This window comes from Orbicella franksi, chromosome 2 (genome assembly GCF_964199315.1).
Source record: "Orbicella franksi chromosome 2, jaOrbFran1.1, whole genome shotgun sequence".
Lineage (NCBI taxonomy): Eukaryota > Metazoa > Cnidaria > Anthozoa > Scleractinia > Merulinidae > Orbicella > Orbicella franksi.
Genome location: NC_138146.1, coordinates 3,767,368 through 3,793,998, shown reverse-complemented (window position 1 = coordinate 3,793,998; position 26,631 = coordinate 3,767,368). Strand labels below are relative to the sequence as shown.

The 26,631-nt window shown below is 39.9% G+C and overlaps 2 protein-coding genes across 2 annotated transcripts; both read right to left on the bottom strand.

Annotated features, from left to right (window-relative positions):
- Positions 1–2: 2 nt before the first annotated feature.
- LOC145477792 (uncharacterized) lies at positions 3–20,143 on the bottom strand. Its single transcript, XM_081455619.1, has 14 exons — positions 20,004–20,143; positions 17,099–17,613; positions 16,351–16,525; positions 15,710–15,923; positions 14,220–14,364; positions 12,994–13,156; positions 12,239–12,386; positions 11,651–11,732; positions 11,109–11,164; positions 9,486–9,758; positions 8,833–8,904; positions 8,110–8,115; positions 1,358–1,467; positions 3–583 (listed from the first exon to the last, which is right to left on the bottom strand). Exons 1-14 carry the CDS (start codon positions 20,046–20,048, stop codon positions 188–190), a joined length of 2,400 nt encoding a protein of 799 aa, XP_081311745.1. The 5' UTR covers positions 20,049–20,143; the 3' UTR covers positions 3–187.
- A 3,375-nt stretch (positions 20,144–23,518) lies between these two features.
- LOC145477766 (retinoid-inducible serine carboxypeptidase-like) lies at positions 23,519–26,348 on the bottom strand. Its single transcript, XM_081455581.1, has 2 exons — positions 25,849–26,348; positions 23,519–24,537 (listed from the first exon to the last, which is right to left on the bottom strand). The coding sequence occupies exons 1-2, from the start codon at positions 26,237–26,239 to the stop codon at positions 23,582–23,584; spliced, it is 1,347 nt and encodes a 448-aa protein (XP_081311707.1). The 5' UTR covers positions 26,240–26,348; the 3' UTR covers positions 23,519–23,581.
- Between the last annotated feature and the right edge of the window lie 283 nt (positions 26,349–26,631).

Below are 26,631 nucleotides of genomic sequence, written 5' to 3'. Positions count from 1 at the left end.
ATATTTTCCACACTTAGATGTGTGTTATAAAACTCTGATACTACGCGGGTGGTGATTAGTCAAATTAGCGTGCCTTATTCTACTGTATGTTCCGCTAAGATTTCTACTGGTTTATTATAGTTTAATGACAAAGAATCGATTATGTGCTCACGTACATGAACATTGGCTCAAATGAAAGTATGACGGATTACATGCAACCCCCAGTGATTTTTGGTATTTGAACTGAAATCTCTGAGGGACCTTGAAATGCTGGAGCTTGTACCTGTCGAATCCAATCCACGCCATCGCGAGGCCCCTTATAACCAACGAGGGCCCACGAGGCTCGATACCCAGGGGGTCTTGGATGCTTGGCTCCGAGGCTTAACAGCTGCAGATTGGCGCCCATCTTATCCTCTTCAGTTGCATTGTTTCCGAAGGTTGCCTCGTCCATCACAGCAATTAGAACAATGACATTTTCTTGAAGACCGTCAATGTACGCACCTAGCTCATCGTCGGCTGTTGATGAAGCATGCGCGTCGAATACCACAGAATCAATGAAGCGCCCTCCTCTGTTTAATACCACTACATTGTATCCACGACCCGGCTGAACAAAAAGGAAAAGCAGCTGTCACATAACATGATGCAGAGAGCGCATTATATAACTTTCATTTACTTGAATGTGCTTATGATTCACGATGCTTGTTCTTATACGTGGACCAGACTGCGGCTTTCCTAACCTCCCCCATTCCAATTTTCTTTTCATGATTAAAGAGAGTTTTAAAAATTGCTTTGCAGTTATATTTTGTTTTTCTGCCACTCCTGCGTGTTTGAATTTTTTTCGCGAAATTCCCCTCCCCTCGTCCCCATCCCCCACCACCCGACCGTTCCAGCGCTATTTTCCTTTCCCAAGAAGGTGAGGAGCCCAAAAAAGTGAAAGTGAAAGTTGAGTAGAGGACTGAGTGGAGATGAATACCCCGCCACCTAAGCTTTTACGCGCCTCGTTGTTGATGAGCGGACAAGATGAACCAAACCCTGCGCTGTGATTGGCTATCCGAGCAGGCAAGATGACCCAATCTTGCCCGCTCGGATTACCCACTATGTCCCACAAGAAAATAGTGTTCTTTCTCCATATAATAAATCCTTTATTGACCAGGCTTGTTTGGCCAAGATGACTAGATGGTGACCTGGTTATATTTTTGCGTGTTTTATGGACCTCGACTCCGTCTCGATCCATAAACACCCATAAAAGGAACTAGGCCAATATCCAACCTTCCTGACCTCACGCTTGGTCAATGACCCATATTCATTGACCAAGCGCTAGTGACCACCCACCCTCCCCACTCCCCGGATAAAATTAAGGTGCCTGTATTATATTCACGTTTACAATTTTTTCCACACTGTCCACCTTGATTGAGGCATTGTTTCCGATGCAATTTCCGTTAGAGGGGTCGCTATAACCCCCAGAACAGACGTGTACATCGATGTACCCTATTGAAAAGGCAACATGTGCTCAGTTAAATTGTGAAACTTGTATGTACCAGTTGGAGAGTCTAGACGGCGTTTAATTTTCAGCTTGGGAATGACGCCTTTGTAACTACAGTCGAACCTCCGGTTGCGAACACCTCTCGTAAGCGTCCACGACCACTGTTAGAGCTAAGTTGAAACCAAATCGCATTCCTGGGTAGTAAAAAAGATGGAAATTTCTCGATAGGAAGTACAGGATTTTTTTCTCGAAATAGTGACGTTTCGCATGAATAAGACATTTCAAACATGGGGTAAGTCTCTGCAGTGATCATGCGCAGCATTTTCGTTTGCGGTCTCTTGCATCATTGTACCTAGGCTTGGCATTTTGGATGGTCGCTCACGGGAGGTTCGACTGTATTTACTAATCGCTGCATGAGAAATCTCCGAAAATTTAACTGATATCAGAGATTGGGTAATAGGGGCGTAGCTAGGGGGGGGGGTGTCCTGGGGTGCCCGTGACCCCCTTTTGTATGCCTTTTTTTAAGCAAGCAACCTACTACAGGTACCGAAAACGACATGACAATCTGGTGAGTAGCCCTACTTTGACACAGTGTGACCCCCCCCCCCCGTCCTACCCTCCCTTTGGAAAATTCTGACTACGACACTGAGTACCCCAGCCAGATCTTCAAATGAAAGACTCTCCCACCTTCCTATAATGTAATGATCAGGAGCCATGTGATGCAATAACTTTAGTTCATTATAAACAGTGGAACCCCGTTAAGAACGGTGCCTACTAAATACGAAGGTTTTTGGGCTATTGAAGTCCACAAAGAAAAATGGGGGCAGTCACTCATTTTCTCGAGATAATTAGCCTTGAATCTCAACAAAAATGCTGACATCAGCATTTTTAAACTACATGGCAAATAGTAACAAAAACTAACGGCTAGCTTCTAAATTTACTAAATGGGTATTTGACAAGATCAGCCAAGGTTTTTTTTAACAAGCTTACCATCGTTTACAGAAAAGGAAAACAATTCTCTTGCTTGTCATGATAGCTTTATTTCTTGATCAAAATGATCTTCGAGAGGTTTTCAAACGTTACCCAACATTTTTTCTAGGAGGGACTTATTTCCCCACACTGATTCAGCCGTCTCATTTTTGTCTCACTGACACGCCACACCGAATATGAATTATTTTACTCTTACTTATTGTCACGTGTTTTATACATGAGCCTCTAGCTCGGATATGGAGAGCAACCTCGACGTTTTGGACACTAATAAATTGATTTGTTGGTTGACAAACATAGTGCACAAGACTCAGTCAGGGTGAACTAAATAATTAATTACTCAACTGAAGCAATGGAAAATTTATTTCTGTGAAAGAACACCACTTTACACCTTGTTTAAAGTTTAAAACTGCTACAGTGTTTCAGTGATGCAGATATGACTGTGATCATAACTAACAAACTGACATCATTATCTTCGTTAAAGATGTCACCTCTAAAGTTAATTGTTTCACATTTTAATTTAAGAGTTCCTTCTTTGCTTCATTTGTTTAAGATATGATGAAATGGCTTAGGGATGTCATTTACACCTGTAAAAGAATTTTATTCTATACGTTTAGGCCTTTCGTCCACGCCTACACGATAGTAACGATTATTGCAAAATTATGCTCTCCTTATACACTCTCTCGATGGTCGGTTTAATTTGTAAAAGGACACTGACTTTCTCCGTTTTTCTATCTTCGCGTGAACAGTGTGAACGTGTTCATTTGTAAACGCTGACGTCACAACACGCTCAGTGCAGATTTTAACGTCAGTCTTGTACCGAAGTGCCCTCGTCAGATAGATCGTTTTCATGGTTGGTTCTATCGTTTTGGTGTTGAAAGATGCGTTAGCTATCACCAGACTCGTGTAGACAAAGACAGTTTTATCGTTTTACAGACGTAAATGCACATGTGAGGATTTAGCCTATAAATATGTACTACTGCCTTGCAGCTAGAGCAGTTTCGCATTGAGTGTCATAAAACCAAAACCAATAATCACTCTGGCCAATCACAGTTACACAGACAATCCAGTGAACCAATCAAAACTCGAATGCATGTAGCCGACGCAAAGCGCGGGAAAACGTGTGCGAACGAATCACGATTGGTTTGGATTTTACTTCTGATTGGATGGCAAAGTGGCGCGAGTTTTTTGAATCAATCGTGTGGTGTAGGAATGCAAAACCAGAGCAGATGCGAATAACTTTCGACACTCAAGTGAAAACCACTCTATGCAGGTTTTTTTTTTTCTCGTGAAATTTCAGGGTATAAGCTGATATATGGCTTGGCGTTTAACATGAAAGAAAATCAGAAAATGGAAACTTGTCAATTGGACTATCTTCACGTTCCTATGTTACAACACTATCAACTTTTATGAAAAGGCGCACTCCCTTTAAAAGTGTTATCATCTTCACTAGATGTGTAAAGGTAATTTTAAGTCTGTGTTCTTTTTAACACTACAACGTCAACAATGGTGTTAAGATTGACACCTTAGTCACTTCTTTAAACTTTAATTAGTTTATAAGAAAACTGTTATTCGGTCATTAAAGGCAAGCTCTAGCTTTACCAGAAATCTAAGTCAATTCATTCCAAGTTCTTAAATAGCTGGCTAATTTAAAGTGCTAATTTGACCAGTACAGAGAAAAAAAACAGACTTTCAAGTCTAATAAACGATGCCAACGCAATCTTAAGTTTACAAGCCGATTGGCCATGACGTTGTCGTAGTAAAAGTTTATTGGTGGATAACAGTGCATAATAATGCTTTGCAAAGAACTGTTACTGTGCCATTCGAAAAAGTTTTAACCAACATTAATTAGACAAGGTTTTTTTGTTTTTCCCATTGCTTAGCCCATGAAAAACTAGGTTGGAATGAAATTCGTGCGGTTTTTCACATCGTTTGTATCAGCCTCAATTTTAATAGGCAAACTTTGCAAACTTGTGTGGCTCTCCACTATTGGGACATTTACCATATAAGGTCGACTGAAATATCAGACGGTATTACGTAGGACTTTTTCCGTGTGTACATAGCTTTATCTAAACACGAAGAGGGTTGGGGGAATTAATTAGAGGTAGTTATGCAAACCCTCGACTACGTCTCGGTTTTGCATAACTTTCGAGAATTCTCCCAACCTTCCGAGTGTTTAGTTAAGGCTACGTAAACACGGAAAAAGTGCTCTATAGCTTTTCTAAAATAATTCTTAAAAATACGCGCGAATCTAAAGCGTCACAACCGTGTTTACACACTGTCATCTAAACACACCTATCCACCGATGAGAGTGGGTAGCAGCTAAGTTTTTTTATAAATTCAGTGTAATATTTAACAATTATTCCACGAGCGCGCATTGGATATGAAATGGCAAATAGCCAACGAGGAGTTGGCCATAACCAATCTCTATCCAACAAGCGCGAATGGAATAATTGACAACAACATTAATCTTTATTTTCTTTCATTTTTAAATTACTTGGAGCGTTATTTGGCCCGCGGATAGCAAGTGCTAATCTGCACGCTTGAATACTTGAAAATTATAGCTTACTTCTATTGAGTACGGCCGGAACAAGTGGGAAATCACATGACATGCGCACGATTTGTAAACTTAGTTGAATAAAAACTTTGAAAGCGAAGTTAGCGAGTCTGTTGAACGAAAATTACCGACAATCATGTAGAATTCAAAGAACGTCTACCAAATGAAGGAGATGCAACCCTGGTCAGAAACTTTGAAAAGCGTTCAGGTTTGAGTCATCGAGGAAGGCAGTAATTGTGCACATAGCAGTTGTAAAAATTTTGCGGAAAACTTTGATCGCCATGTGACACAGACATCGCGCTAAAATTATATTCTCGACAATAACTCTTTCAGCGTTCCCTTGCTGTGACTGCCTTGGCATTTGGAGCTGGATGTGTGAGCTGATTGCTGGCCAGTTTCAGAATCATGGACAGAAAATATCTTAGCGTCGGATTCATCTTCAGAATCTCTGAGGCCACCGTGAGGGTTTTTCGTGGCTGGTAAAGAACCGGGCTGACTTCGGTTCAGCTCAAAATACTCAACTCCTTGAAGGGATTTTTGTAATGATAGAATTGTTGGCGTTAGATGGCGTTGATTCTCTCGTCCTCGTCGGCCAAAAAGAGACCGAGGTAAAACCAAGGTCGTCCTCTACAGCTGAGCGGGATTTTTGCTCTCGGCCGGTTCAAGTTCTTTCTTCTTCGCAGACGTGTAAAAACACTTCAGACAAACTTTCAGTTCTTCTTTTGACATTTCTTCCATCGGTTTCGAAAATTTGGTGCCACAGGGACTGATCTAGGACTACAAAGCAATTCTGTAACATCAAAGTTAACGTTGTTGTTGTTACATAATTTTTTCGACGATCATATTTGAAATTTTAGCGGAGCTTCGAGGGCCCGAAGGTCCGCTAGGCGGAGCCCCATACTAACAGAAACCCGTGAATCGCTTTTCTCGTGGCAAAAATGGCTAGCGGTATTACTCGTGGGCGCGTACGTATGATGACGACGGCGGCGACGGCGACGACGACGTTGCACATCATGGCGGCCATAGTTAACAGCGCACATCGTTGATATTGAACATCCATTTTATCGTCAGTTGACATCTGGCAAAACAAGGTATACGCTGACCAGTATCACGTGGCCATATTGCGGGGCTCAAGTTTTGAGCTCAAGTACCGGCTTTTCTATTTGATCGCGGGCTCAAACCAGGTTAACTTACTGTAATCAGGGCCGGGTTGTTCGGAACAGAGCCGGTTAATGCTAACCCAGGATTAGAAGCTAACCGAAGTACAAAGTTTTCCTGTTTAAAATGTTTTTCACTGCTTATGTTTTGTGTAGTTTGAGATTATTCAAACTCAGAACGCCAAACAGTATAAGCAGAAAATCTCGCCGCCAAGTTAAAAAAAAAAAACTCAGATCAAAATTCTCACTTATCCTGGGTTAGTTTAATTAGGCTTTGAACAACCCGGCCCAGAAGCTCCGCTTAGGCTTGGCTAAATCCATATATATTGCAACTTTTTAGGGAAACTTAAGGGATTTTAGAATTTGATAACAGTACCCGTTAAAAAATCTCATCCCGAATTTTGTGGCTTCTTTTGTTGCTACTGAGACGGCCTTGTCCACAATTTCTTGTATTTCTTCTGTAAATAACTCACCGAATCTGGTTTTTTCATCCATTTTCCTTGTCGACGGAACTTGGCTTCCCGCGAAAAATTTTATGCCAAGCGGCATTTGCCGCATTCATTTCCATATAAGGTCAAACGCAGGTATAATAAACGGTAGTGTGGCAGCTCTCGTAAGCTTGTAATTCTCTTCATTTTTAGCAGCTGTTATTGTTTTGGGGCTAGGTGCATTGTTTCTGTTGTTTGTTCTATTGTTCCCTTAAAGGGTATCAAGCCATTCATGTCAGACCTTACGAGAGCTGCAACATGACCCTAAATAAACAATTTTGATATAGCCTTCATTTGGAGCGAAATATATAAATAATAGCCTCCATTTGGCGCGGAAATATGCTCGGATATTTGTCCGCGGACATTATCTGTTCCAAGTTTTCCTAGAGCATAACTCGAGGAAAACTGTGAGCTTCGAGAAACAGATAATGTCCAAGGACAAACATCCGAACATATTTTCACGCTAAATGAAGGCCATTGTGTTTATTATGCTCCAAATTTTTGTCGCAACACGCGCAGTTTTGAAAATTGGGGAATATCACTCCGATGTTCCCCAGTTTTAGCTGGGACATATTCAGACACGTGACGCGTTTAGACCAATCGCGTGCGAATGAAAATATTTGATGGATTATAACGACTGGTAACTGAGATCCAGTGAACCTATTAGAAAGCTAGTGTTTCAGTTTGGTACAAAATAATTTGAAAATGCAGTGAAATAATAAATCCGTCATTAGATGGCTTCTAAGATTAATTACGCAGAAAATTTTAGGTCTTATCTTTTTATATTCACTATTTTTTTAACCCATCTCTGAGTTTAATATCGGACCTTATTTTCTTTATCATCGAATAAGGAATATGCAATTCGCACCATGTTTGACGTACAGTTAAAATGGAGGCAGGCATCGTGAAATCTTCATTTATGCTTGGATGAGAATCAAATACTCTCTTAAATTGTCAGTCTTTTAAACTTTTGCGATTGACACCAGTCCTGTGTTGTGGTGATTTATACAAAACTAGAAAACAGTCCAAATTGCGTAGTCCAAGCTACTTGGCACCCTCAAACGTTTCCCCTCCTTAGAAGCGAGTGAAACTGGACCCGAAAAAATTCCATACTGATGACGAAACTATACAGAGATCCGTTTATAATCCCTGATTGGTTACTATTCCTTTTTTACATTCTTACGCGCATGCACAGAACAACCATAAGTATGGAATTCTTAGACGTCTGCCAGCGCTTAGGGAATTGAAGCTCTTTCTACACAAGCTAGATCATTAAGTTACAGGATTGTGCATAATCACTTTAAAATCGGTTCCTGCTTTGTTTGTGGGTAAGGATTAACGCAAAATGGACTGCTTTTTTTTTCCCTCTACTAAACGCTTACAGACCAAGGCTCAGTGCTCCCGTGCATTTCGCTGAAATTATTTTGACGATACACGAGGAGTGACACAGTCACTTACCAAAGTCTGAAATAAGAAAACAAGACGTGAACTTAATTAACTTAATTTTCGCTGTAACTAAAGTGGGGTCTAAGCTGAGCAATAGGCATTCATTTTGTATCTTAACGAGTAACTGGTGCAAACAACCGCTACACCTCAGATTCAAAGTGACTTCAATAAGTTAAGCTTTTAACATTTTTCTTTGTCTGGGCTTTCAAGTACCCACACGTTTTGTACCATGTGACCGGCTTGTTGTAAAACAGTCCCCAGTTATACAGAATAAAAAAGCGCTAGTAATACTAACAGCAATTTGCATCACATTGTCCCAAGAACTACAAACAGGATTAAAACTACTGTGTGCAAATATAGTGTTTTCTCGAAACGTCATCAAATTCTAAAATCCATAACTAAAGAGCTACATAACTTAAACCTTATGACGGCTTTTTGGAAATAACGTCACGCAACGCTTCGAATTGAGTGGAAGCGCTTTGTGACGTAACGTTTTCATGGTTCGTTGCGTGACGAGTCCTAAAACGGCTACAGAAAGATTACTTTTCAAGGACTGTGATACAAAACGCGTGTAGATGCATCTTGTGTAAATGAAGGCCTGCATTTGCAGTTTGGTTACAACTATTCAAATGCACACAATATCTACAGTGTAAACGTTTCAGTGTTTTCGTTTCGTTCAGTTGCTAACAAGTTTTCAGGTTATATACAGAAAGTCTTGAGGAGTCGCTTACAGACCGTAACACATCCAAATTGCTTTCAGTTTCCACCCTGACGACTGCTGTTGCACGTGAATGCCGTTGGCAGAGGCTGCAAGGAGAAAAAAATGCAATGAGACAAGCAAAGTACTTCACCGATCTGCGGGGCTAGCGAGTAAACCAGTGTCTCGATAATGTGCATGTCAGACTTTGATGGACACTGGAAGATCTACTGGCTGGAAATGTCCGTCTTTATAACAAAGATAACGATCAAATGACTTTATTTAAGGAGGGTTAAACACTTAATAGCCAAAGGCTAATAAATAAGTGGCCCTCAGAAAATAAAACTATGAATAATAATATATATCCCTAGGAACATCCCCCATTTGTGCCCCCAGGGATCGGAAATCCTAAGAATACTTCCATCAGTCACAGACTGTTCGCGTGGTTTCACATTTAACAAATCAGGACACACACGGTCTCTTATGCTTTCTAGCCGTACAAAGGTTAGTGGTAAATCAGAAACAGCAAGGTGCCTTCAGTCAGTCTACGGAAAAAAGCAAAAATCCCAGAAATTCTCAGGGTTGCGTGTCTCATTGGAAGTATCTTCAAACACTAAAAGTTGTCAAGAAGACATCAACAAAAAAATGTATAGAAGGCTACTTTAGCATGTTTAGAGATGTCAAAACGTACCTCCCCACTTGGCACCGCTGGTCGAAGTGACTATGTGCTCAGTCGGGGGTGTGCTGCTGGTATTGGTGACAGCCATGCTGCTATCAAGCCACATAGCGTGTGTTGTGGTGGCCTTATCTTTGACTTTGAACCACTCGTCTTGAGGAACAGCCTTAAATCTTGCTTTGTGGTCCTCTGAGCTTTTCAGAATCGTTTTCCCATTCCCGCTGACACCGAACATAGTTTTTGTGGCGGTGTCGTGTCCAAGGATAACGTAAAGGCGATTGTCCATACCTGAAATTTTGAAGCATAAGGCCCATGGACAAACAAGCAACTGGGGCGGATACAGGAACTTAGAGAAGGGGGCTCGTTATACAGACCCTCTGTATGTAGGCATTGTAGGGGGGTCCGGGGCATCCTACCCCGGAAAAGTTTAAAAAATGAAGTCCTCGGAAATGGGATTTCGGAGTCCAAGTCAGTGTGTTATAATACCTCATATCTTTTTTTTAATTTAGGGGGTTCGACCGAACCTCCTGAAACTCCCCCCCCCTCCCCCCAAGATCCGCCTTTGAGCAAGGTACAGTGTCATAATAAAGAAGCTTTAAAAAAATTAGTTTGAGGTCATTTGGGAGGTCAATCGTAAAAGGAGTGCATCTTGTAGTACTGGTATTAATGCTGCCCTTCAGAGGAGTATAGACTAGTGTCAAGGGAGATGTGGCTAGGCGCAAGGCGAAGTAGGGTAGGTTGGCAATCACTGCACCGTAAAACGAAGGTGATCTGCAACGGCTTCAGCATAACTAGGGTTTTGATTCCTTAGCTGTCTGCCTGTAGGCGAGGGTAAGGTGTTTGTTATAAGACGAGGGAGCTGAATCGAGCGATTGTATGGTTGTGTAATGAGAACACATGATAAGTGGATAGACCAGTAGTTTAGCGTTCTTTCTTTAATCTATGGAGCGTTTTCATTCACTCGCTCAACCAAACAAATTTATTGGAACAAAAGGAACTGTTCACATAAAAGAGTTCAACTCCCATAGGATTGGTTTCACCAACACAGCCCCGTTTCATTGTTCCGGACACTAATATGGCTGCCATGACGTTATACAAAAACACTCGCTCTACTTAACAATTAGATTATGAGCTCTAGATTTCTTTGAGGTGATAGTTAATGAGGCCGAAGGCCGAATCAACTATCACCTCATAGAAATCGAGAGCGAATAATCTAATTGTTTCAGTAGAATTCTTACTACAATTCACTTCAAATAACGGTTTCCAATTATTTCTTGACGTATTTATTAAACTTTACGCCTGAAAAAGATCGCTCGGATTGAATTGTCATTTAAAATTGAAGATGCGTGTGCGCGCTCTTCAGTTTTTTCGATTATTTCAACTTTTTTAAAAGTCAAGAAACCGTAATTGACCTTCGTTTAGACTTCAAGGAATTTAAAATTATCCATTCACATCAAAATTTTTCTCCAAATCTTTGGGAATACGACAAAAACGTCGCCATTTCCTAGACGACTTCCAGCCACTGCACACTAGCTAATGGCCGATAGTGTTCAATGGCTCAGCCAATCAGATTACAGCATTTGCATTAGTATACTAGTAGAATTCTGTGTACTCTACAAGTTTCACTGCTCCGCTCACCTGTCCATGTTTCACCATGGTCACTGCTGAGGTAGCACTTAGGTGCACCTTTCTTACTGTAAAATAAAAAATAAAACAAAAATCATTTACAAAATTAGAAAAACAACGGGCAATTTCTCCTTTGGTCAAATGCCACAAAGTATCCATCGAGTCTCGCCCCAGCCTCCATTTCTTAGCAACCAACAATATGCTTGGGGTTTCTTTCTTTAATTAAAAAAAAAACTTAATTCAAAAACAAAACAAATATCAAACGTTTGGAATTCTCACTCAAACGAACAGAAAACCTAGTAGTCTAATTCAGATTTAAACCTAATCAGTATTTTTTTTTATCACAAATGATCGCACAATGCGATTAAGGCACTTCAATGACCTAGATTTCTCAATTTAGCAAGGGCGTTTACCTCCTTCTGAGGTGTCGCTTGATCTTCCCTTTATGCAATTTTCCTGATTTTTTTATAAGAAGCTTTTTTTTGCTATATTTTGATTTCAGTAGAGATGGATTTGTCCATTTAGGATTCCTTGTTAAATTTAACCTGGCTTACCTTTTCATTGGCACGCTGCAAACATACATGACGTTATTGTCTTTATCCAGCAAGTATCCGCGGCTCGTGAATTTCAAGGCATCTAAACAAAATGATAAAAACTTGATGTTACAGTCCTCCGTGGCATGGAGACCGTCGAGTTAGACTTGATATGCAAGTCGTCGATCATTAAACATAAGAAAAGTACAGTCAAAAGTTCCTAATCTGGTCTGCAGTAAGTCTGTTGGTAAATGAAAAGTTCAGTGAATAAGTCAGCCAGTCAGCCAGTCAGCCAGCCAGTCAGCCAGTCAGCCAGTCAGCCAGTCAGCCAGTCAGCCGGTCAGCCGGTCAGCCGGTCAGCCGGCCAGCCGGCCATCCAGTCAGCCAGTCAGTCATGCGGTCCGTTAGTTGGTCAGTTTATACATATTCGTTTTGTCAGTTCAGTGATAAGTCACTCAGTTAATCAGGCATAAGTAATAACGCCGGACAAGATTATGTTAAGTTGATATTTTTCAAACTCTCTCAAATAGTATTGAAGAGTATATCCAAGACAAGAATTGAAAATTTCGATGTTGACATTCAAGCTTAAAAGACTAAACGGCGACATACCCGGAGAAGTTGGCTGCTGACCCAGCTCACAGCCGTAGAACTCAACCCTGAGGGCTATGCATTTCCGCCAATTTGTTGGATTGATCCGAATATACACGGCTTTGATAGGAATGGGAAGTACAACCATCCTCACACTGGCGGAGAATTCCTGAGAAAATTAAAACAAAATTGTAGGTTCAGATTTCATGTGTGAATTATCTGTTATAAGGTTAGAACTACGCTTGGTTTAAATTCCGTAGTGGCTGATGAGACACCTGTTTTAGGTAGCCTATTACAGGTTAAAGAAAAATTTGTGAACACTTAGTATATACAAAACCGATTGTTTCGTGTGAGCTAAGGACATCTCAATGAGATCGGCTATCAAGACTTCTTCTATGTTGCACACAGCCTGTAGCACGGATTTGTATTTGGTGCTCTAAGCTGAATTGTTCGCCATTATTACAAGAGAGGATGAGGAGTGACAACGTTAATCCACGTTATAGGTTTTATTCCCTGTCAGGTTATTTTTAGATCACTCTGAATAACCAAACAATTAACGCGGATTTTGCCCATACGTAGAATGTTAACACTATCCGCGGAAGAACTGGGTACCGTTTCTAAAAATAACTTTAGAGGGATTTTGTTGCCGAATAAAGGCCTCTATAAAGGATTTACCAGCTTTATCCTTTCTCAACATTAAGATGAGCCGTGATAGTTTTTGATGAGTTTCTAACCAATAGGTAGACTCCAATTACGTTTAATATTCTCCTTTTTACCTTGATTTTGCCACCCTCTTTGAAAGGCTTCCAAATCACGCCGTCGTCGCTGAAGAACAAGGAGAGACTGGTGACGAAACAATCGTCATAGCCTTGAACGCCGAGTCTGACAACTTTCACTTTACTCGTAAAGTTGACCTGGAGAAACTGCGATCTCTCCTTCCTGAAACACAAAATTCAGATCAGAACAAGCTTTTTTTAAATTTATATTATAAAAGGCCAACGTTTTAGTTGTGGACAAGATAAGATTATCTAATAATAAACCACTCAGTCGGTCGGTCAGTCAGTCAGTCATTCAATCATTCAGTCAGTCAGGCAGTCATTCATTCATTCATTCAGTCAGTCAGTCAGTCGGTCGGTCGGTCGGCCGGTCAGTGAGTCACTCATTCAGTCAGTCATTTGGTTAGTCATTCATTCAGTCACTCAGTCAGTCATTCAGTCATTCAGTCAGTCAGTCAGTCCGTCGGTCGGTCGGTCGGTCAGTCAGTCGGTCAGTCAGTCAGTCAGTTGGTCAGTCATTTATTCAGTCAGTAAGTCAGTCAGTCAGTCGGTCGGTCAGCCAGTTAGTCAGTCAGTTGGTCAGTCATTTATTCAGTCAGTCAGGCAGTCTTTCATTCAGTTAGTCAGTCAGTCAGTCAGTGAGTCAGCCGGTCAGTCATTTAGTCATTCATTCCGTCAGTCGGTCAGTCAGCCAGCCAGTCAGTCAGTCAGTCAGTCAGTCAGTCCGTTGGTCAGTCATTCATTCAGTCAGTCATTTATTCAGTTAGTCAGTCAGTCAGTCAGTCAGTTGGTCAGTCATTCACTCAGTCAGTCAGTCAGTCATTCATTCAGTGAGTCAGTAAGTCAGTCATTCAGTTAGCCAGTCAGTCAGTCAGTTGGTCAGTCATTCATTCAGTCAGTCAGTCAGTCAGCTAGTCAGTCAGTCATTCAGTCATTCATTCAGTCAGTCAGTACGTTAGTCAGCCAGCCAGTCAGTCAGTCAGTCAGTCATTCATTCAGTCAATCAGTCAGTCAGTCCTTCAGTCAGTCAAACCTCCCTCAGTCAGACCTTCAGTCAGTCAGTCATTCAATCAGTGAGTCAGTCAGTCAGTTAGTTTATTACTATAGTTGGTTACTTAGTTAGTGCGTGATTCGACATTTAGAACGTATGCTAAAGAATTTTTTAAATCATGTTTAAATATATTATCTTATCTTATCCATAACCAAGCGACCATCACCCAACTTACGCTAAAGGTCCATTTGGCATCCAGGCCCATTGGTTTTTCAACCTGGCCTTGTGTGGTTCCCTTTCAGGAGAATAAGACGAGCCTGTGATCTGGGCATCAGAGATAGAACCATCCTCCATGCCAAGAGGCTCGTCACATGCAGCTTCTAAGTAAGTAATACCAGATTAATCGAGCGGAGTCCTCAAGTACTGATTGCTGATTGATTGATAAAATCATGGCGTCAAAGACAAAAGAATTGAAAAACATATTGCCATGGTTCAGAGCCTAACTAGCCGCGCGAGCACTTATGGGAAAATTTGGGGCAGATTACAAACAAATATGGCCTAGAGGTACGCTGGGAAGGATATGCGAGGGCGATTTAAGGGTTAGTATAACTTGAGAGAAGAGAATGGAACAGTTGAGGTAGGAAATGGACAAGAAAACCATGATTATGATAACTGAAGGGAGAAGACATTCAGTAAAGCAATTCTTCAGTCAAAATCGTACTCGAAGGCGCAGAAAGAAAATCCAATATTTCAGTATTGCAACACTTGTCTTCTCCACCCCTCTCTTAAGGTGGCTGACAGAAGTTTCCAACACTTTCCAAAGCTTAGCTTTTGATGTGATCTGGTAATAACGCCCTTTATTTTAGCTTGAATTGCTAGAAAGAACTCAAAAACGAGCCCGGTGACCCCCATCTTTTGTTATCAAATTTTCATTAGCAGTATAAGACGAGCTAGGACGCAACTTAAAGGTAATTCCCCTGAAATAAAACTGCCAATAGATTTTTCTTCAAACTTTGTCCACTGAATATTTATCATATGAGAACTTCAATTATAAAATAAAAAAGGGGGGGTGCCCATACTCGTTAAGGAGCAGTGAGGCATTAAAAATGTCCCATTTTCGCATTATTTAATGCTTATTGCAAGAACGCATTCCAAGTTATTGTAAACTCTTTGTGAGCCCAGACTCATGAAAACACGCCTCAAACTATAGTCAATACTTGTGTCGGACACAAATAAACTTTTTAAGTTTGATTTTGACAGACAGCTGAATCCTTGTTAAGATATTGGAACCAAATTGCTTGCCACGGCTATCAAACTGCAAAATAGAAAAGACTACAGTGCAGCTGCTATTTTCCTTATTTATTCAATTTTCAACAATAGAAATCAGATCAATCTTTTCTCACGCAAAGCTAATGATTAGTTGATTAAAATGACTGGAAAAAAAATTTGGGGTGTCCGAGCTCGTTAGTGAGCTATAGCCAATTTTTCAACTGACAGAACTCAATATCAAGGTAAATCCGCCATGTTTTCAATGTGCGCGTGCACGAACGCGCGCCAATGACGCCATAAATTATGCGCAGTAGGGATGCGCAATGCAAATGTGAAGAATCACCTTGAGCAAAGTATTTTTCTAAAAAAAGTGGTACTTGGACATCAGAGCCATTTTAAATTTTCGCAAACTTAAATTAATTTCCTATTAGGTGAATCAAAGTTCTGCAAACTTACTTTTCACGTAGTATTTGAAAGAAGTGGACGATGGCCCTTCGTGAGCAAATTCTCGTGAGCCTGAGGAGGAGGTGCAGGTATCCGCTGACCCGTTGTACTTAAGGTTCACGTGCACTGTGCAGTCGTGAATTTTCCCTTCGGCTCGTGTTTTTCCTGGATCAAGGTTTACCTTTATTTTTACGCCAACCGTTTGAGCAAGCTCAAGTGTTCCAAACTGCAAATGAAGGAAACCAGGTACAAGCAAATAGATAAATAAAAAATCAAATCAAATAAATTTCATTTCAAACGGCAACGACCAAGAAAAAATTGCAGAAAATTCAACTAACGTTTTAGAGCAGGTTGGAATAAAATAAACTACAGTTTTATCTAAACCGTAATTGCTTTCTCGTGGGTTAACGCTAGTCCAGGAATAAAACCTTATCCAAGGTTTAAGATCTCTTTTATAATGTACTTTTCGCTGCTAATTTTTGTAGAGTTTGACATTAGTTGAAGTCAAAACTGAAGCTAGGACAAACAAAATGAAAAGAAAACCTCACTGAAAAGATAAAAAAACTAAATCAAACTTCATGCTAGTCGTAAATAAGATTTGCTTTGAACAACTGCAACCCGATCTTGCTCATAAAGCGAAAAGGAATTTTTACCTTAATAGAAACTGTCGAAGAAACGTTGGAAACAACTACACTGACTGAATCATCGAGTGTGGTGTGACTGTGGTACGTAAGGAACGACGGTAAAGGTAGTTGAACTGTGCCGCTGTCCACAATGTCTGTTGTCAGAGACGAATGGGACACAACCAAACGGAGGGTGATTTGGTCTCTGTTCAGGAAAAATAAAGAAAGGAAAAATATTTTCCTTGTCATAATTTAACTTCGAATGGTATAGACTCATTATCATAGGCGTACGGGCACCTTCGCATTCGGGGAGGGGGGGGGGGGGAGGAGGGGGGCCGGGCTGAGACCATCTTGACCGAAAAATTTACGCAATGTTCGAATGCGTGATTGTTGGAATTGGGATGTAAAGGCATTCAAATTGCCCGAAAAACAAAATCGTTCACAATTCCCACATCTAATGAAACTGCTATGCCGTGTGGCATGAAATTTTCGCGGAGTTTAATTCTTAGCGCACGAAAAACCTAACCGCAGAAATGTTCTGAAAGCTTCAAACCTATCGAAACCTAGCATACGTGATGTTGTTAGTGCAGGGACAAGGTTTGCAAATTAAATTGGCTGCGTTAGGTAATTCCCAAGGAATTGCGTTAAAATGTACAGCCGCCATCTTTTTGTTTTCCTATACGATGTATTGTGTAACTCTACTGGCATGTCTAGAACATCAAGGCTAGTATAGGTGCGATGTTACTGGCTAATTTGAAAGTCAATAGCACGCAATTACCCAAACAGCACGGCGTGACCGGTAGGCGGAAGTCCAGAGAAGTCAACATTCAATACGGGTCTTTTGCAGGCCGTATAAACCGTCTTGACAGCCAGCATTGCCGCCCACACGGACTGATTCGTGCCGTACTGCGTCCCAACACTGACCCACTGCAAGCCACCATTGACAATCTGCTCATGGTTCATCACTTGAACCTCAAACTCAATCTTAATCTTAGTGTCGTTTCCAAATGAAGTTCGCGTGACAGTCCCGAAGTTAAAGAACGCGATGTCAATCAAACCGTCGTTTCCCGATGACGTCATGTTGGTGGCGTTGTTGTCGATAGTCAGGTGCTTGCTCACCTCAGTAATCTTCGCCGCCGTTAGTCGTAGAATGGCCGTGCCGTTAAATGGAAGCTTGATTTTTGTTTTCAGTTCCGTGGACTCGGGAATAGTCATTGTGAGTGTGTATTTAACGCGACGGCCCACAAATTGCCAATCAGTTGTTCTTGTGAGGCTAAATTTGTATTCAGAAGCCTGTTAATGGAAGAACGACAAAATAAACAGTTGAAGAAAACATAAAGGGAAAAAAAAAGGTGTCGAGTCGTTAAAAAATTAATAAAAGTCTTCGAAGGAAGCTGGTGCCGTTTTCAATGCGCCTCACCTTTTTAGTTTGGAATTGGTTGGGAAAATTTGAAACTTCCCATTGTAAACTATGCAAGTTCTTTAATGTTTATGTTTATGTGGGAGTTATTTTCGTGAATTAATTTCTCGATACGTTGAAGATTGGCCAAAAAATAGCGGAAATTTTTGGTTAAAGATTTAAGTTAAATTTTTTCTCAACTTAAGATTTTTGTTCAAACTTTTTAGTTTTAACTACCTAATTTTTCAAGGCGATTCGCAAATAGATGTCATAATAAGTCTATCAAATGGCAAATACTAGACTTCTGGGTTGAGTAAATGAGAATACTTCAGTAAGGTACACGGTTTTAAAAATTAATTGATAAGTGAAAAGTTTATCAAAAAATCTTTGTTCTTGAGGTAGTTTTAAAGGCTAGTTCGTTAATTTTAAACTGAGCTGAAGTAGAAACTAAGGCTCCGAGGCTTGTCATTAATCGTAAGGTAATGTTGTAAATGAATGTTAAAAATAGATGACATCGAAGAAAGGAAAACGTTTTATTTAGTTTCATAATTGTTTCGTTTTACGCGAGATTTGAAGAGCAGCTTTTTCTCTTTGACTATGAAAAGTTCCCGAACTCTCCCCTTCAGACTTATAATTTCGGCACAAGAACTTTAGAATGCTCGGCCCCTTATTTCATCACATTTCGGGTGACCGCTAAAATGGCAATAATACTAGAAATTGATGATCAGTTTATTATTTTCAGCCTTTTCACTTGTCCATCGCGGTTTGACCGATACAGCACTGAAAAGCTGAAAAAACCCATTGCGGTGTCACGGACAAATTAATTTGAATGATATATTTAAAAGTGTTCTAGGTCTTGCCACCAGCAGTCTGGATTTTAAGAATTAATGTTGTGACGTTCAGAGTTTAAATATTGTAAGAAAATTCTAGTGGTAAAAAATTGGGTATTTTTTTAATCGGATACATCACTTGAAATTTTCGTGTGGTTATATAGTTCTGCTCAAAATTTGAAAATTCGAAATTTTTGAGCTAAATGCGTCATTTGAAAGTCAAAGGAAACTGAATGCTTTCTCTTTTGCAAAATTAATTTATTAACCGTCAACTTAACCTGCATGCCGTATACACTATAAAAAATTACTGGTCGAGTTTAAATAATTAATATTTTGAACAGGGTCCTAAATGAAAGCCCAAACTCCCTGTGGCGTCATATTCGAACTGCGACAACTCGATCAATTTTGGTCGTAAAGTGGTAGGCACATTATTTCGAGTGTAGTTTTAGCTTTTATTCATATCAATTGAACTGAACACTGATATGTTGGAAGAAGTTGCTTTTTCTATGAAGCCAACAAGACTAACACAAATATAGTCCAAATGTGATCAAAAAAAAAAATTTGTGACTATAAAGAAAGAACCGAAGATATGTTACTAATGTCAAATAAAACTGTCTGCAATCGTAAAACGTTGCGCAACTAATTGCAAATTGTTTACCAGCACGTTTGCATGTTATAAAGCACGCTCGGCAGCACGTTTATCATAACGCACTGTGTAATTTATATTCCAAGATGTAAATTAACAAAATAAATAATTAAAAGCTTAGACAGCGGACATGAAAATTTATTTAATGAAAAACCTTGCAAAAGTTGGTCTTTCTTGCACACAATTTTTTATTGTGCCTTATTCCTTTCCGATCACAACAGAACGCAGAAGAGGTTCCTAAATTTAAAATTATGACTGTTAGCTTGTTCAATTCATCTCCAACAACATAAGAACTCAGTGATATGCATAAGTTAATAATGATATTGATTTTGAGTTTAAAAGCCGTTTTTCGTGAAACTGAATTGTTTTTACATTCTCTATTTGGCCGGCACCCTTGATAACGGCATAGATGTCTTCAAAAATGAAACCTAGCAACACTTAAATTTATTTTTTAATCCTGATCTTGATAAAATGGCTTGAGACAACATCTTAACATTACTTTTTAAGGTGGTAAGGGCTTCGAACTTAATAACCTAATTTTTATGAGAGCATATAATAATTCAAAGTCCCTCGTCTAGATGTAGCACGGTAGCTTTCTCAGCCATATGAAAAAAAATTTCATTAAAATGTTCTTTACAATCGTCAAAACCCTGTGTAGTTACAAAATTCTTTGCTCGGCACATGAGAACTCATTTTCCGCGTTCGGAATACGAGCGGAACTTATCATAACAAAACAAGTTTCCCAACACGGTCGTCGAGGATCAAACCACGGTAGTTATTTATCTGCGAAAGACCAAAGAACTCTTACCTCACAAAAAGAAAAAGCTGACACGAAGAAAAACAGCAAAAGCATCTTTTTCCGTCAGAAGGTAGAGTGGAAAAAAGATTCTTGTCTTATCTCGCTTTATAACAAGACACCTTCGCTTGACATTGCAGCAGGTGACTTCAAACTGGAAATGGCCCAGAAATGCTGAATTATTAACGATATTTACCAAGTCCGTTAGATACCATGGCGACAGAATGACGGTAGTTTAATAGACAATGTTTAAGTTTGCAGTTTAAATTACCCAGCTATTATGCCGGCTGATAAAAATTTTGGTTACGTTGCATAGCATATCTTCAGGTTCTTTAATTAATTAATTAAGTTACAAATGGGGATGGATTTTAATTTTAATTCCTGGCCTAAAATAGTATTTTATATATTTTAAGATGCAGTTTATGAAACTACGAATTAACTCTCTTGTCAAGTCAACATCATGTTGAGTACCTATTGGATTGTTTTAGGGTGAACTTGACTGTTCGGCAGGCCTTAGTTGGTTATTTTAAGTTTTCGACAAGACAGAAATCTTTTTTAAGTTAAAAAAGAGTCGGCTACATTCACAAAGAGTTTAGCATTTCGTAAATGTGGCAAGTAGACTTCGTCCTGCCAATAATTTAGGCCGGCCAGGGATTTGCACATACGTATACGGAGTCATTTTAATTCAGGTATATGGCGCGGTATTTTTTGCCACGATTCGTATATTCGGGTACAAATTTGAAATTTTCCTGAATTTAAGGTGTTCAGAATTAAATGTCTAAGATAATTTTAGGTATCTAGCATCACACGTTTTAAGTCCCGACCAAACGATCGCAGCAGTTCAACACAACATATCGCAACATTGTTGGCCCAACATTTGCAAGTTCTGGCCAAACGATCTTTTGGCCCGAGCTATCGTTTGCTATCGTTTGGCCGAGGCTTTACAATTGAGGTTGATATTGGTGCCATATGGGGGAACTGATCGTGTATATTAAAACCACCACCCCGCCGCTTTCTCCCCCCTCCTGCCCCCTTTCGCCCACTCCTGGCCGGGCCTGGATATTCTGGAAGTAAAATGTCCCATCCAGAGAACCTTTTTTGAAGTCCAAAAATTGAATGTGACAAAATAGAAGAGTGTTTTCTGTCTTTAATGTAGCTTTCTTCATTGGGAACTTTCTAGTCAAGGTTATTCCGCCTGACCAAAGCAGGAGGATGTTTGGTTTCCGCTGTAGGGGAGGAGAGGGAAGGGGAAGTACATGTAGGCTCGGCGGCTGTTTCTCTAAGATCTGCCAAGTAAGCTTGCTTGAAGACTAAGGTGATGCAAAAAATAAGAACTAAGAAGGAATCCACCACAATTTCGAGTAACAAGTGGACAAAAAACTTTGTACCGAGATTATTTATATCGTATTGGAAACTTCTGTGCGACTGTTTTAAGAATCTTCTCAAAAGAAATCATCTCTGACAACACCTAAAGTCGAAAACAAATTTTGAAGTTCAAATGAAACACTTGAAAATAATGGTGAAATGAAACTTTACCTGTGTTTGCACAATTTCTCTGAACTTTGAAATTTCTTTTCCCGAGGTGCCATGGGAAATTGCTTTTAGTGTTACTTCAGACAACTGTTTTATAATATCTTTAGCTTGTAGAAAATGCAAAAAGAACTGTAACATACTTAACGTTATTCTGGTACAAGGTTTTTGTCCATTAAAAATTGAAATTGCCCGATTTCCTATCGGAGTTCTTCTTAAATTGTCACTGTTTGATCTGGTCATCTTCGCAGCCGTTATCTGGGTCATTGCAAAACGATTTTGCTCAGCTTTGCCTGACGACCAAAGAAACCGCTGCGAAGGGAATATAACCGTGATTGGGAATTGCAGTTGTTTTAAATTTCGTTTTGACACTCAAGGTACGGAAGGTTGTGTTCCCTTAGGATAACCTACTTTTTTAATAGCACCCTCAGGTGCTGAATTCATTTGAGGAAGATGTCAGCTATGGTGTTAACAGTTTCTACGTCAGGAGATGTAAATTAAAAAAACCCGCAAAAAAATATAAGATTTCAATTTTTTACTTGCTAGCAGGTAGGTGAAGCTTGTTACGAAATTACAGCTAATAGTACAAACAAGCTGTTCAAGAGCTAATTCACTGATTAGTTAAAACTATAAATTACATCTGATCACGGTACATCGAAAAATAATATTAACTTATATTGTAGGCCCGCTGAGCGTGCACAGATCTGTAGCAACGCAAATAGTCCCTTACACATGCTGCAAGTCAGTGATGAGGTTAGGTTATGTTTATTTGAAAGTATTTGATATATATATTTATTATAAAAATAATCACAGTAAAATAATAGCACATGCTCATTATCCAGGAATCTGATAATTAATGTAATCTCTCTTGTTGTTAATCTCTCTTGTTGATAGAATACAATCACACGGGCATAGCTCTTGCCAGGGAAAATTATTCTTGAATTTTGGCTTAAAGCACATTAAATTTTAGGTTTTAGGCTCCAATCTTCAATAGAGTGTCTACTAAAACAATGTACCACACAGTGCCCTTATTTTTCTTGAGTGATAGTGAAACTTGACTGCAGCTTGACTGTACTTTGACTGTTCACTCCAAAAACTTAGGCTCAAATTAATTCCCATATAAAAGAACAGGGGTGCTCGTTGTAAATTTTGAAAAGAACCCTCAAGAGGTACCAAGACTCTGTTTTCTGGGCGTGGCTTGAATTTTTCTCCCCTAAGAGGTACCGATTCTAAAACAACACATAAACTTACACTGCTTTTATTTTGGCTCAATGCCCTAAAAGGTACTGTGCAACCTCCTGCTGTGGGAACTTTTGAGGCTGTAGACCCCAAGAGGTGCCAAATCCACATTTTTAACTCCTAAAAGGTATGACGATTACCCCTGTCCTATTTATATGGGAGCCTCCCCCAACCCCTGAGGCTCAAATTAGCTCAATATTGTTTACAAAAGCACATTATATCAACAGTGTGCAGTGCTCTCAATGGCATGTCAAGTGAACACTCGCATGAAAATCTGAGAACCTAAAAGGAAGACAATATCTCTAGTCTATAAAGTGCCATTATGAAGTGATAGAAATTTTTTTAAAATTTAAACATAATAAAATTATTTAAAAAATACAAATGTATGCCATTTGACTCAAATCCAAAGTTTTAGAAGCCTGTGATAAAAATTGTTGATTTGACAGTGCAAAGTTAAGCTATTTTACCTTGACTGGATCCTAAGTTATTGCAAAATTCCAGCATGTCCGGTGATTATGAATCAAGTATATGCTGATTTATTGAGCAGTTCTTTCTAGCACACAAACTGATATCACACATAAATGTCACATGATGTTTCATCTGTGTGATTTGAATGCTATTTTTAAAGATAAATCAATTGAGGCACTCAACTTTGTGTACTGGTAAAATCAACAATTTTTAGCAGACGCTAAAAAGGAATTTTGTATTTAGGAGGAAGAAAAGCCAGCAGGGCAAGCCCCCCTCCCTTTCCCCCCCCCCCCTCCCCCGCCCCTAGCTCAAGGTCTGGATGTACCACTGATTAGTCATCAATTCTCTCCTTGTTACATGAGAATCATTCTTAGCATTTCCAAAGCCATTTCAGGGGCATCTATAGGAACCATATGGCCAGCATTGAGAATGTAATAAAGTTCAAAGTTTTTGTAGTTCTCAAGAAATGCTCCAGTCTCTTTCTTTGCCAGTTTGGATGGTGCATACAAGGGCTTTCTGGATGAATTCAAAAACTGTGGCAAACCATCCCAGTCGAGTTTTGCAATCCATGACTCGGTACCAAGTGTACCACAAATCATGTCAAGTTGGCCTTGGTATACGACAACTTTAACACCTCCTCTGATAAGTTTGCCGACATCTGATAACACTGAAGATGGGATATCATTGCGTTGGGTTTCTGCAACCATTTCAGACTGACCACCCCATGTGACATTATCTGGTATTATCCCCAGCTTTTTCCTGATTGGTCCATTCATGAGCTTGACAAGTGGATCACTTTGACTTCTCATTAAATACTGAGAAAAAATTTGATTATTGGACAACTTAGTGTACCTTTGCAACATCAAATGCATCATGCTAAGGTCTGGTTGGTTATGACGCAGCACATTATAAACATCAACATTGTCGGTCACATGGCCAATAAGATCGATCAACTGGTCAGTTAAATCCATGGCCTTGTCATAATCTCTGTGATCAGTAGCTTTTACAACCTCCTTACCTAACTTTTGGACTCTAAGAAAGTCTTTCTCATCCAAGAGAGAAAAAGAAAATAGATAGGGTGCGTAAGAAAGTGTTGTGTCTTGGAAAGAGATCAAGGAATCTCCTAGTGCTACTCCAGTAAGCTCACACTGAACTTTGCCATCATGAATCAGGTCCTGCAAGGCAGCTCCAAAAGCAGCAGCCATTTTACCACCATAAGATTCACCAGCAATGAAAAATGGCATCTCCTTGAAAACTGGAAACTTCTCCAGAAAGGCTTTGAAGAAGACAGTCAAATCCTCTGTAATTTCTGATAAGAGAACAAACTAATATTATTACTAACACAAAATGTGACATGTAAATCAATATCTTAAAGTGTTGCTATGATCCAATTTTTACCCCTTGAATTTTTAGGTGTATCACATAGAATTCCACGAGAGAATAAAAATGCCGTTTACCATTTGCAAATATCTGGATTATTGTAGTTCCGGAGATATTTAAGTATGTGTAAAATATGCAAATGAGATGACTGATGACATCATACACTCAACCCAATATTATATCAGGTATGTAACTAGAGTTATCTTGGCCAATTTGTAACACAGACCACTGAAACTTGGTAGGCTTAGTCAAGAAAGAGATATTTCCTTGTCTTTTGGTGATCAATGTCTTCAGGGGAGAGGCACGGATAGTTTGAGGAACAACACAAGAAAGTTTTGTAATCTTAGCTTAAATAACCAGATGCCGCTTATGTTCATCCGATACCCAGCAAACGGCCTGTGATTTATTGTTAATCTAAATGTTAAGTGGTGGACTATTTTATGGAGGTGTCTGTGAGGAGAGGTTTATCTGTAGAACCAATATTACAGGGGTGATGCATCTTTAATCTGCATTCCCCTTCCTGCCACTCACTGCCAAGGATGGTGAGCTCTTGCAATTTAAGGCCCAGTTCATTCTGCAAAGATTAGCTACCTTTTTGTTTTGTTAGGCTTTCAAAGCAGTCAGTGTAAAATGCAGACTGCAGACTGCAGACTGCACATCAGGACTGAGGGTAAAATACAGACTGCAGACTGCAGATTTTTTAACTGAATTGTGTTCCCATTTCGATCATTAAGAGCTAACTGTAAACTGCAGGCTAACCAGAGCATTATTCAGTCTAACCTGAGTGATATTCAGGCTAGCCGGAGTGCAGACTTTCAATGCAATTAGCCTGTCGTGAATAATCCTGTTTACGGTCAGCACTTGATAATGGAAATATTGCGATATATACTTATTAATAAACAGTCTGTAGTCTGCAGTCTGCAATTCTTAGCCCTGGTCTGTAGTCTGCATTTTACCCTTAATCTGCATTTTACTCCAGTCTGCAGTCTGCAGTTCACAGTCTTCATTTTACATTGACTGCTTTCAAAGGAAGCCATTAAAAATATAGAGGGGTTGCCTCAAGTCATCTATTTATTTGGGTGTGCATGTGTGGAGGAAGGGGAGGATGCAGATAACAATGGGACGTCCCACAGGAAAAGGCTCCTAAACAAGTTGCCCAGGCCTGGGCTGGCACTGCAGTGCCTTGGATGTTATACTTCATAATAAGAAGTTCCTTACAAGCTTAATAAATACTAATCACCTGAGATGTTAGTGGTGAGGGCCCCTGGATCACCAACATAACTGAAGCCACATCCCACGGGGTTATCTACAAACAAGACATTAGCTTCCTTAATCCAAGTCGAGTTTCTTGGCTTTAGATTAACGTCAAGAGGGCCGATCTCCTCGAAATTTCCGTATCCCGTGGAGGAAGCCCCTGGACCTCCCTGGAACCACAAAACTAGGAGTTTATGAACACGGTCCGTGGGATCGCTTGTTTGAGCTCCATAGAGCCACCAAAACATAGTTGCCTCTTTCCTGACGTCGACATATCCCCAGGCCTCACCAGGTATCAGGAATTTTGATTCCACTGTTTGGAAGAAATGATGAAGAAACATCAACGCGAAGACGGAAGTGAATGAAGACATTTTCATTTTGCTTGCTGTAAAAAGAGAAAGAGAGTGAGTCACGAGATCACGGTAGATCCAGGAGGGGGCTGAAAGCCCTTCCCATAATGCACTGCGAATGAACTATATTATCAACGGCCGTTTATCACGTGATCTACTATCCGAACAAAAGATCACGCTCCGAGAAGTATGGCCGGCTTCCGAAGATATCAGGCTTATCCTCGCACTGAGAGCTACAATCTTGGACAGAATAAAATGGAACAATTATCCCCCATCCCCCCCAAAGCAATGATGAAGGCGCGAAGGAGCAAAAGCGCGCCATTTTGACATCATTGAAATGGGGGGAGGGGTGGTCCAGATGTTCCATTTATTTTGTCCAAGATTGTAGGTCTGGGTACTATTGTATGACGACATTTACT